Genomic DNA, 12,840 nt, shown 5'->3' with positions numbered 1-12,840 from the left:
CGGGTGTGAGGTGGGATTGTGGAGGGTAGGCCTTCTTCATCACCCCATCCATCTTCCTCCTTTCCTCTGCTTGGCCCTGGCATGCCCCAGGTCTCTCACCCAATCCCTGTTTTCCTGGTCTCCAAGTTCTGTTTCAAGGTTGCATTCAGAAGTTCAAACTAGAATTTTAGGATTTGGCTAGATTTCAAAACATGGGTGAAATTTCATTACACCTGTAGCCATCCTGTCATTTCCAACCATCCTGGCATCAGATGCTGGGGTCCTGTGAACAAAGCCTTGAGGAGTCTGGCCTTGAGTGTGAACAGATCAGGACCTGGGACAGCTCCCAGGGAAGGCAGATGTTGCCCCCACCATGACTTGGGCTCAGTTGAACACTGACACAGCCAAGCAACCAAGTGTATGCCCAGCCTCTGCCTTTTGGCATAGACCTAGCAGGAAGTTGACAAGGCGGAGCTTACAGCTGCATAATCCAACACACTAGGGGGGGGGAGTGCTAACATATGTGCAAATTAGGAGTGACTGCAATTTTGTCTCCTGCAGCTCAAGCCTGGCTTCTTATGTTCCTCCCCTACCCCTTTTCAGCATATTTGATGGATCTACCGGCCAGCAAATCAAACGGTGATCCAGTGGTTTATCCTGCCCCACCCTGCATACTGTAGGCAGGCTCTAACCTTTTTTTTTTCTTTTTAAAGCGCTGCATGTATTCAGTATATTTATTAGATTAAATTTACATTCGACTACTTTTTTAAAGGCGGAATCCATTTGAGAAATATTGAAGAAGTGCTTTGGGGATTGGGTGGGTTTGTGATGGCCTTGGTATCCGGTTAGCCAATGCTGAGAGCATAGAACTGTGGGAACAAAGTGAGGCATGCACAGTTCTGTAATACCTTCATTGCTGAAGTGGTGCACACCTGAATGCACCATGAGCGGCTACAGAAGATGCTTTGTTTGCTACAGGCAGACCTGAGTGGATAGCAGAGAAATGAGGCCGGTTCTGGTTCGACCAATAGAGATTCTGAATCTCCTGCATCAGTACAGGGTCAGGCATTGATGTCTTGTTTTTGGATAACCTGCAGAATACACCACCTTCCCTCTGGCATGTGAGATCCCTGAAGCACCATTACCTATCAGTGTCCACAGAGATGTCCCTCGGTTTGCCAGAGATGTCCAGGATCGGGGATGTGGTGGGCTAGCTTAATTTCCCCATTGTATACCCCTTCTTCTACCCTACCTCCACCCCCAAAAAGACAGCAATTGCAGGCACAAAATACCATAGGATTTATTACTGCAGTGTTCATGCATGCTGCCGCCATACATCTCAACATGCTCCAACCATCTTGTAGTTTCTCTTCTCGTTCATAGTCCGGGCAACCCCTTCCCCACCAGTCAATCAACTTTGGTTACTAGCTTAAAGCGTCAGTCCAGTTGCAGGATACAGTCTCCAAACTAGCTGGTTTACCTTGATGTCTACTCAAGAGCCGAGAGAATTTCTGCTTCTTCCACACACACCTTGTTGTCATTGGTAGAAGGCAGGAACAGCAGTACATTCTGGGATGGGTCCTTTAGGCTAGGTTTGGTAAGATGCCCATTCTAAAAGCCTACATCAAGGGCTACTGGTGCAGCCATAGATCCAGAGGAGTTAGCCGTGTTAGTCTGTAGTAGCAAAATCAAAAAGAGTCCAGTAGCACCTTTAAGACTAACCAATTTTATTGTAGCATAAGCTTATGCTACAATAAAATTGGTTAGTCTTAAAGGTGCTACTGGACTCTTTTTGATTTTGGTGCAGCCAACGAGGCTTAATTTCAGGCCTAGGGGAGACAAGACTGGGGGTTGGCATGGCGGGGGAGGAGGGCTGGGGACATGCTCCCAGCGTAATTCAAGAACATTCACCCTGTAGCAATGGCCCAATTAAAGCAATAGGACGAGGACTGGAGGAAGGGAGTTCCTATAGCCAGTGGATCTTGCCTTCATTTTGGAGGGAACTGAAGAATTTGGACGCCCTCCCTTCTTACTGGAGTACAGATTCCTGGGTAAATTTCCGCCGCAAGGAGGAGCTGATGACGGGGTACAGAGACACGATGGAGGGGCGGGTCTTGATGCTGGGGTAGATGCGCTGCAGCACTGCCCGGCGGAAGAGGATGTAGACCCAGGGATCAAGGATCTGGTTCCAGGTGGCCACCCGCAAGTAGATGAGCAGCAGCTTTTCCGTCGCTTCGGGGATCTGATTGGCCGATGAGAAGTCCTGAAGGGCTGTCTGTACAATGAAGATCTGTAGGGGTGGGGGGAGGGAGGCATATAGAAGGCATTGATTCAAATATTTTGGAACAATGCTATAGTGGTTTCAAAACTTCTGATAACGAACTAATTTTCCCCCTGAATTAAAAATTGGAAACGTGCTGCATTCTTACAACAACAAAAGGTTAAACCCTCTGTCAAAGCAGACCTCTCATTCTCTGCTGGACATGTCTCTTAATTACGGCAGTGACTCACACAGAGATGCCTCCTGACGGCAGGCAAGGGTGGTGCATCAGAAGTAATGGAATAAGCTAATCAGCTCAGTGCTGACATGGGGCAGTATTAATTGCACGGCCAATTGAAAGGAGGCAATGTAAGAACAGTAAAACATGCAGATATGCAGCAAGCAACCACTTCTGTAAGTCGATACTTAAAAAAAATCTTTACATATCATGGCAGAGCAGCCCTTCTCTCAGGGCATAGTTTGCAAATGGTTACACTGACAGTCATTTTGTAACATATCTTGCCAGTTAAACTAGATAAGTGACAGGTTCTCCAACTGGGTAACAAAAGCATGCATACGAAATGAGGGATACACTTCTGGATAGCAGGGTGTGTAAACAAGATCTTGGGATACGTGTGGATGGGAAGCTAAATATGAGCAGTCAGTGTGATGCAGCAGCAAAAAAGGCAAATGCAATCAACAAAGGCACAACGTCCAAATCCCAGGATGTCATTGTCCCACTATAAACCACATTCGTCAGGCTCCTCCTGGAGTATTGTGTGCAGTTCTGGAGGTCTCACTTCAAAAAGGATATGGACAAATTGGAATGGGTGCAGAGGAGAGTATGAGCTGGGTCTGGCCAGGGGGGCTCGCTACAAAAAGAAACACTTTTACAGATATGTGAGAAGCAAACACAAAGTAAAAGACCACTGTTGGGTGTGGAAGGAGAAACAGGACAGAGAAAAAACAGACAGGCTTAATGACTTTTTTGCCTCTGTTTTCTCCCTAAAGAACTCGAGCCCATCTAGAGATGGTAGTAGACACGACAGGACACCTGAGAGGCTAGTTGACATTGAGAGAGAGGATGCGGAGAGGCACCTGGCTGCATTAGATGAATACAAATCCCCTGGACCAGAGGGTGTGCACTCAAGTGTGCTCAAAGAACTTTCTAGAGAACTTGCAGAGCCTCTGTCCATCATCTTCAAGGCCTCCTGGAAGACTGGGGATGTGCCACAAGATTGGAGAAGAGCAAATGTTATCCCAATCTTTAAGAAAGGGAGGAACGATGACCAGGAAAACTACAGGCCAGTCAGTCTGACTTCTGTTGCTGGGAAGATATTAGAACAGATTTTAAAGGGATCAATCAGTAAGCATCTGAAGGACCGCTCAGTGATCCGGGGAAGTCAGCATGGTTTTGTCTCTAACATCTTGCGAGACCAACCTGGTTTCCTTCTATGATCAACTGGCGAGCTTACTGGATCATGGGAACTCTGTCGACGTGATTTACCTGGTTTTCAGTAAAGCTTCTGATAAGGTTCCCCATGACATTCTAATGGGGAAACTGGAAGACAGCGGACTGGACTATAGGACAGTTCGGGGGATAGGGAACTGGTTAGAGGACCACATCCAAAGAGTGGTGGTCAATGGCATTTCATCAGATTGGAGGGAGGTGTCCAGTGGGGTGCCACGGGGCTCAGTTTTGAGCCCGGTACTTTTCAATATATTTATCAATGATCTGGATGAAGGGGGTAAACATGCTACTCATTAAATTTGCTGATGATACCAAATTGGGAGGAGTGGCAAACACCCAAGAAGATGGAGTTAAAATTCACCAAGACTTGAATACTCTGGAGAAGTGGGCAGTTGTGAACAGGATGCAATCTGGGCCACAAAAATGTGAAGCACAAATCCAGGATGGGGGATACACTTCTGGGTAATAGTGTATGCGAAAGAGATCTTGGGGTAAGAGTGGACTGTAAACTAAAAATGAGCAGTCAGTGTGATGTGGTGGCAAAAAAGGCAAACTCAGTCTTGGGTTGTATCAAAAGGGCCATTGCATCGAAATCGTAGGCTGCACCTGGAGTATTGTGTGCAGTTCTGGAGGCCCCACTTCAAAAAGGATGTGGACAAAATCGAGAGGGTGCAGAAGAGAGCGACGAGGATGATCAGGGGTCTGGAGACTGAGCCCTACGAGGAAAGGCTGAGGGCCTTGGGAATGTTTAGTTTGGAGAAGAGGAGATTGAGGGCGGACACGACTGCTCTCTTTAAATATTTGAAAGGCTGTCATTTAGAGGAGGGCAATGAGCTGTTCCAGTTGGCAGCAGAGGGTAGGACCAGAAGCAACGGGCTTAAATTACAAGCACAAAGGTACCGGCTGGATATTAGGAAAAACTTTTTCACAGTCAGAGTAGTTCAAAAGTGGAATCAGCTGCCTAGGGACGTGGTGAGCTCCCCCTCACTGGCAGTTTTCAAGGAGAGGCTGGATGAATATATGTTAGGGTTGCTTTAGGCTCATCCTGCATTGGGCAGGGGGTTAGACTTGAAGGTTTGTACGGCCCCTTCCAGCTCTGTGAGTCTGTGAGAGCAACCAGGATAATCAGGGGCCTGGAGACTGAGCCCTACGAGGAAAGACTGATGGACCTGGGAATGTTCAGTTTGGAGAAGAGGAGGTTGAGGGGAGACATGATTGCTCTCTTTAAGTATTTAAAAGGCGGTTACTTAGGAGAAGGAAGGGAGCTGTTCCCCCTGGCAACAGAGGATCGGACTCAAAACAATAGGTCTAAACTATAGGATGGAAGGTACTGGCTGGACATTAGGAAAAAATTCTTCATATTAAGAGTGATTCAGTAGTGAAATCAACTGCCTGGGGATGTGGTGGGTTCCCCCTCATTGCCAATCTTCAAGGAGCGGCTGGACAAATACTTGTCAGGGATGCTTTAGGCTGTTCCTGCATTGGGCAGGGGGTGGGACTAGATGGTCTCTAAGGCCTCTTGCAACCCTATGATTCTCTGAGCTACTGCAGAGGATTCACTGCCAGCTCATCAACTGATGATTGAACTTAGACCATTTCTCCACACCAAAGACTTCGATCTCAAGGAGAATCTCAACTGAAGTTCATGCAAGGTAACTTTCTACAGGTGGGGATTTAATTTAGCTACGAAAAGCTCCCAATAAGGGGGCAGGGTGGTGGTGGGACAACTTAGAAAAGGATCCTGGTATGGAGAAGTGGAGGGGGTACTATTTGGCCCCCTTAGGCTGCCTCAAGCCTCAGAGGTAGCGGTAAAAGTAGGGGTAAAAGACACACAGTCTCCTGGGCCTCTCCCAGCACCACACTCATAACAACAACAACATACAATTTATATACCACCCTTCAGGACAACTTAATGTCCACTCAGAGCGGTTTACAAAGAGTGTTATTATTATCCCCACAACAAAACACCCTGTGAGGTGGGTAGGGCTGAGAGAGCTCTGAGAGAGCTGTGACTGACCCAAGGTCACCCAGCTGGCTTCAAGTGGAGGAGTGGGGGATCAAACCCGGATCTCCAGACTAGAGTCCCACACTCTTAACCATTACACCAAGCTGGCTCTCCAGACTTCCAATCTACTCCTTCCTTCCAAGTACTGTTTACAGCTAAATGACACATTGGGGAGGGGGGAGGGACATTGTGCATCATCTGGTCATAATAAAAGGGACACCTTTTGTAAGAAGCAAACACAGTCTGTAAGACTGATCCGCCCTCCCCCAGTTAACCAGCTGAAATGTCATTAATTTGCCGGCTGAGACGATTCATGCTTGCAGACATAATACTGCTGTGAGGAGTTGCTTTTTCTCAGATCAATGCGACTCTGAATAGGTACTGAACCACCTTCCCAAGATTTTGAACTTGCTAAATACTGGAAGGTTTCAAAATTCCAGCCCTAACAGTGACTGCATTTTAAAAAACAAAGAGCTTTTTGTTTTCTGTGGAGAATTGCATAAGTTTGCAAATGGCCAGACGTTTATATAATCCAGGATATGGAGAGAACAAAAAGGATCAACATGACGGGCTCCTTTTAATGCAAACAGGAGACAGGGTTGCCAGCTCTGGGTTGGGATATTCCTGGAGATTTGAGGGTGGAACCTGGGGCTTTGGGGAGTGGAGAGACCTCAGCGGGGGATAACGCCAACCTCCAAAGCAGCCATTTTCTCCAGAGGAGCTGATCCCTGTAGTCTAGAGATCAGTTGTAATTCTGGGTGATCTCCAGGCCACACATAGAGGTTGGTAGCCCTAGCAGAGCAATCTCACAAATGTCTGTTTGCAGGACGTTGCCTTCTCTTTCTCTGACTACATGGTGGCTGTTTGCTATTTCTGTTTGACCGGTTGCTGGATATTGTTGGAAACAAACAAAGTAAATTGTATTTTTAAAGAGAAAAAAGAAGCATAGGAGATAGAAGGAAAAGGGGTAAGAAAGAGAAGAAATTAGTTATAGTTTTGTCCTTTCTTAGTTAGCTATCTAAGCTGGCGGCCAATGCTGCCTCCTGTGGCAGGGAGTTCCAAAAGTCAGCCTGATGTTTTGGGCACAAAAGAGGATTTCCTTGTGTCAGTCTTAACAGATCAGCTGCCAGCTTGCTTCTTTTAATCACCATGTATTAGGGATAATTTCCAGTTTCTCATCTTCCACTTTTTCTACCTCCAAATATCTATCTTGATTCTGTTTCTTCCTTGTACAAATAGAACCTGGAGCGCTTGATTTTTGCACCATTTTCTGTTTCCTTGCATCAGATTTTTCATGTTGAATGAATTCATTTGTAGATCATTTACACATATAATATATGTGCATTCATTATGCATAAGCATCTCAAAAATGTGTATTTGCAATGCAAAATAATCTACAAAACTAACCACAAAAAGCAGGGGACTAAAATAGTTGACAAAAATATAAACAAAGAAACAAAGTCAGGACCGTTCAGCTGTATGAGGCCCAAAGTCCACTGAATCTGGCTGTCCTGGGCATTGAAAGAGATGACCCACCCCTGTCCACAGCTACGTACTCCTGAGACAGATTGCCTCTGACAAATGGAGTGCTGCTTCTCAGCTATGCCAGCCGCCAGCCGCCGAGTGAGTCACCTATGAATTTATTTAATTATTTAATTAAATTATTTAATTCTGGATTTAAAACCCCACTCTAAGCTTCCAACCATTGTTACCTTTTGTGGCCGTGAGTTCCGCAAGTCAACCAAGTGTTTTGTGCAGGAAGGACAACCACCTTTGGCCAGTCCCGAATCAGTTTTGTGGGGAAAGCCCTCTAGAGTTACAAGAGCGGGTGACAAATTTCTCTCCTTCTGCGCTGGTGGTCATAGCTTTATAAACCTCTAACAGGCCCCTGCCTAATCTTAAAATAAAAATTCAGGAGCCAGGTGAAGAGGAGACCTATGCCTGCCCTTTCTCTGCAACCGTTCCAACCCTGGGCTGGGATTTCAACAAGGGCAATTTATCTGCTGGCCTGCCAACCCCTCACTGGCATTTCCAATAGGTTCCTCTTGTTTTTTATGAATGTTTCCGCAAATTGACGATCCATCCATTTGTTGTTCCCTTAATGAAAGCCAGACAGTGAAGGGGAACATCCTGCCTGGGGAACATCCAGATTATTTCCTCATAATGCTCCCAAGCACCACAAACCCAGATGAGAGCTGAACAAAACCACACGGCAAGAACCACAATCCACCATGCTCCAGGAGGACTGTGGTAGTTTGTGTTGGAAGAGGAGGATTCAGCACTGTCCCTTTCCTCAGGTTTCAGAGGGGGACAAACCAAAGAGTTAGAGAGAGAGAGAGGTCAGGGCACTCTGTTTACTGTGTACTGCTCTGATTGTCCTTTGATATGTAGATTGCTGTTCTCAGGATTTCCTCCTCCTGACTTCCTCCCTCTCACTTCTTCGCTTCCTGGCATTGATCCAGGCAACACCTCTCTCCTTCTCCTCCCTCCATCTTGGCAGCATGGATGCAGGCCTTGTCCTGGCATCCATGTCCATCCTTAGACTAGATAGGTAGTTAGGATCTGTCTCTCCTCCTTTCCTATCAGAGTATGGAGTTCCTACAATAAAGAACTCTCATTTCTTTTCTAAATACAAAGCAAGTGTATGCTTTTATTTTCTCTCCTGCACACACAACCAGCCAGCAGCTCACAACCACCTAAAATCATGCTTCCTATGCCAAACGATAGACTCTGCTAACAGCCCAAAAATGGAATCCTTTAATTAGGTTTCTGGGGCCTACATAATGATTTATTTATCAGTTTGTAGAGGTCATTGGTTGTTTGAGCTATACAGATGGGGTTTGAGGCATGGAAGTTCCCTGCACACAGAAGCTAGCTTATCAAGGAGAAGGTGAGGCTAAACCCTTTCTCCCTGACATATCCATTTTCTGCATATATCATGACCGGGGGGGGGGCATAATTTGGTCACATGAGGAACAGTTCAAAGCAGTCCAACTTAGATACTACCTCTGTGGCAGCCAGGCCCTTGAAATGGCAGAGCTGTGGATGTATATCAGGTGACTGAATGCCAACAACAGGGCACCACAGCCTGCTGCTAGACAAAATTTAACTGAGCCGCCTGGAAAGAAAATAGGAACAAGAAATTTACATGTGGCAGGTGGGAACAAAGGGATTCTTCCAGTGCCCCACCATTTTCTAATATGGAAAATTGAGGGGGGGGGCGTGTTTTCAGAAATATTTTCTCTTTCTGGATGATCAGCCTGGGATATGAGGCATTTTCACAATGCTTTCTGAGACTCCTTGATAGAGGAGACTTTCAGCGGTCCCAGAAACAAGCTGGGTGACACCGCAATAAGGAAGACGGGAGCAGCGGCCATCTGGGTGCAGCGAAGATGTCCCTAAGCCCGTCCCCTGCCCCAGATACTGCAGTCACAGGGGTGGGGTGGGGGAAATAGGTTTAGCTCTCCCTTCGCTGCCAGAGCCATCCCTTCAACCCCATTTTTTGGGCTGTTTCCTATAGAAGCGAATAGTTACAATTCACTTCTATGGGAAAAAAGCAGCCCCACCCTTGAGAGTAACAGAGCAGCCAGGGCAAATCCTGTGCTCTGTTCATCATGCTGGGGGGGGGGGGCAGATAAAATTATCCAATAACAGGGATGCTGCCATGGGACAGTATACTGTTTTTATTTAACCATGTCACTTAATCCCCGCATTTCTCCCTCAAAGTGGTTTACATCGTTCTCCTCTCCTCCATTTTATCCTCATGACAACCCTGTGAGGTAGGTTAGGCTCAGTTGATGTGACTGGCCCCAGATCACCCAGCAAGCTTCCATGGCCAGGTGGGGATTTGAACCTGGGATCCCAGTCTGACACTCTAACCACTACACCACAATGGTTCCCAAGTATGTACTGTAAGCCTTTCTTCCCTGAAACACTCCCATCATATCAGTAGGAGTTTTAATAATACCATCTTTGACATTATGTTGGACCCTCATCAACAGGCCAGTCCATGACTGCTGTATATGGATAATGTTTGCTTGTTTCTTTGTTCCCTGTTTTTCTCCCCAAAATGGCTTAACATTGTTCTCCTCTCCTCCATTTTATCCTTACAACAACCCTGTGAGGTAGGTTAGGCTGAGCGTATGTGACTGGCCCACGATCACCCAGTAAGCTTCTGTGACGGAGCAAGGAATTGAACCTGGGTCTTCCAGATCCAAGCCTGACCCAAGCTGTAAAATTACAAGAAGATAATCTGTGGCGAGCTTTAAATATTTGCAAGTCTGCTCTCAGTGCTAAATAATATTGACAACAGCGTTTCCGACTACCTCTGTGGAAAGAAAGGAAGGAAATGGGGTCAAGAAAGAAAAGGGAATGGGGGATACATCCTTACCAGCAGGGGGAGCCAGCAGGCACTGGCGATGACCATGATGCCCAGCAACTGGATCATCATTTCCACCTCACTGTCCCTCCGACGCTGCACCGACTCGGAGTCATGGTAGACTCGGCAAAGGGTCACCACGCTGAACGTGTTGAGGAAGAAAGAGAGACCCACACAGAAGATGCCCAGCAGGGCGAAGATGAGGCTGAAGGCCACGTTCTTGGCATCGTGGAGCAAAGTGAGGAAGCACCAGGAGTTGGGGTATTGTAGACTGTAGTCCCCCAGGCCCAAGATGGGCAGCAGGCCTAGGAAAAACCCCAAGGCCCAGACTAAGCTTACCAAGATCCAGGCCCGGCGTTTCGACATATTGATGGAGCGGGAGAAGGGCCGGTAGATCCCAAGAAAGCGTTCCCCGGCCATGGTGGCGCCCAGCAGCAGCGGGCATTGCCCAAAGAAGACCATGGCGAGGCCCATGAAATTGCAGAGGTGGCACCCGGGGTCCACAACCCTCCAGTCAAACTGGATGAAGTGGTACGGGACCACGATGCAGACGGTCACTAGCAGGCCCATGAAGTCCGTCACCACCAGGCCGCAGAGGAAGACCAGGAAGGAGGACCGAGAACGGCTGTGCATCTTCCGCGAGGAGTTGACCAGCACGCAGAAGGCAAAGAGGTTGGAGCAGAGGCCGATGAGGCCGAAGATGGTGGAGAACCACGGCGAGGTGATGTGACCCCGGATCTCATTGCTGATGTTGTTTCTGCGGAAGCAGGAGCCGAGCTGGCTGGCGCCGCTGAAGTTCCCAAGCTCCATCTTGGGGAACCACAGAGTGCTACCCCCCTCACACATACTGCCACGCTCCAAGCAGCAATGTGGTGCAGGGGTGGGTGGGGCCTCCTGAGGGCACAATGCAGCCCCACTGGAGCCTCACACCATTCATCTTGTTACGGAACGGGATCCGGTCCAGGCTGCTGTACAAACTCTTCAGAGACTGGGAGAGAAAGAGAGAGATTGACAGAAGATAATTAGGTCACAGGAGATAATTAGCTCACTGTTGTACGATTACAGACACACACACACACCCCTATCAAAATTGTGTGCTGTCGAAAGCAGAAATTCTGCAACACGAACAGCTGGATTCTGACGGAGCCTCTCAGCACATTATGTTTTCCTTGTATCCTCCCCAAGTCCTGGAGATCAGACGCATGCCAGGAGTTCTTCTGTGCTCAGAACTCAATTCCCAAGCTAGGGTTGCCAGCTCTGGGTTGGGAAACTGCTGGAGATTTGGGGGGTGGAGCCTGGGGAGGGCAGGATTTGGGGAGGGGAGGGACCTCAGCAGAGCATAATGCCATAGAGTCCACCCTCCAAAGCAGCCATTTTCTCAAGGGGAACTGATCGCTGTTGTCTGGAGGTCAATTGTACCTGCCAACCACCTGGAGGTTGGCAACCATATTTGGATCAGAACCATAGGTCACAGGGAGAGGGCACTCAAGACTTCCTCCCATGCCATTTCCTAACCTGAAGCTATTTGCCCTGCTAGGAGACCTTAATGTACCCCATCGGTATACAAAATTTCCACACTGGAACAAAGAGCACCCCCGCAGGCTCTTTCAGGTCAAGAAAATGGCGCAGAGAGGAAAGGCTTAAGTTCCTTCTTCCTGTGCACTATGGTCCTGGTAGGGTTGCCAGCTCCAAGTTGGGAAATTCCTGGAGATCTGGGGAGTGAAACCTGGAGAAAGTGGGTTTTGGGGAGGGAAAGGACCTTGGCATGGTATAATTCCATAGAGTCCACCCCCCAAAGTAGCCATTTTCGGGTGAACTGTTCTCTGTGGCCTGGAGACCAGTTGTAATTCAGGGAGATCTCCAGCCACTACCTGGAGACTGGCAACCCTATGTCCTGGCCAGGGCTTTTTTTCTGTGAAAAGAGGTGGTGGAACTCAGTGGGTTGCCTTCGGAGAAAATGGTCACATGGCTGGTGGCCCCGCCCCCTGACCTCCAGACAGAGGGGAGTTGAGATTGCCCTCCGCAGCACGGAGGGCAATCTCAACTCCCCTCTGTCTGGAGATCAGGGGGCGGGGCCACCAGCCATGTGACCATTTTCAAGAGGTTCCAGAACTCCGTTCCACCACGTTCCAGCTGAAAAAAATCCCTGGTCCTGGTATGAATCGAGCCCCCGGTACTGGGGAATAGAGTCCCAAGCACATCTGTTAGTGAGTTGAGGAGCATGTAAGAAAAACAGTGTGCAGTTTAAAAAGTGTAAAAATTATGGACATATTTATTGAGACCACACCTCAGTTGCTTCTCCTTCTGCTCAAAGCAGTTTATGAAGAAGTTATTCACAAACAATTAGAAATAATTATATTGATTAAAAATTGGCAGATGGATTTTAAAATTGGGAGGGCTAATACAGGGGTGAATACCTCTTATTTATGCGTGCTGTGTTCACTACCACTGCACACCCCTATTCAATATTGGCTACTACATTTTACAATGAGGGGGCACATGGGGGGAGGCATGCGTGTTAAGAAAGATCACCCCAACGAGCAACCAATCCTTTTGTGCGGCAATTGCTGCCAACACAAATCCCTGAGAAACAGCAGCACTCAACCAGCGGCTTAGGGTTGCCAGCCTCCAGGTGAGCACTGGAGACTCCTCAGAATTACAACTGATCTCTAAGACTACAGAATTCAGATTACCTTGGAGAAAATGGCTGCGTTGGAGGGTGGGTTCTACGGCATTATACCCCAACT

The 12,840-nt window shown here is 47.8% G+C and overlaps 1 protein-coding gene across 1 annotated transcript in view; it reads right to left on the bottom strand.

Annotated features, from left to right (window-relative positions):
- Window positions 1–1,788: 1,788 nt before the first annotated feature.
- The window catches only part of TBXA2R (thromboxane A2 receptor), a 33,872-nt gene continuing 22,820 nt past the window's right edge, over window positions 1,789–12,840 (bottom strand). Inside the window, exons 2-3 of the mRNA XM_054981192.1 lie at window positions 10,106–11,081; window positions 1,789–2,269 (exon numbers count right to left, since the gene is read on the bottom strand). Coding sequence (XP_054837167.1) covers window positions 2,009–2,269; window positions 10,106–10,939 — 1,095 coding nt within the window. The 5' untranslated portion in view covers window positions 10,940–11,081 and the 3' untranslated portion in view covers window positions 1,789–2,008. The remainder of the gene's footprint in view (window positions 2,270–10,105; window positions 11,082–12,840) is intronic.

Source organism: Eublepharis macularius, chromosome 5 (genome assembly GCF_028583425.1).
Source record: "Eublepharis macularius isolate TG4126 chromosome 5, MPM_Emac_v1.0, whole genome shotgun sequence".
NCBI lineage: Eukaryota > Metazoa > Chordata > Lepidosauria > Squamata > Eublepharidae > Eublepharis > Eublepharis macularius.
This window is presented reverse-complemented; position numbering and strand designations above follow the sequence as displayed.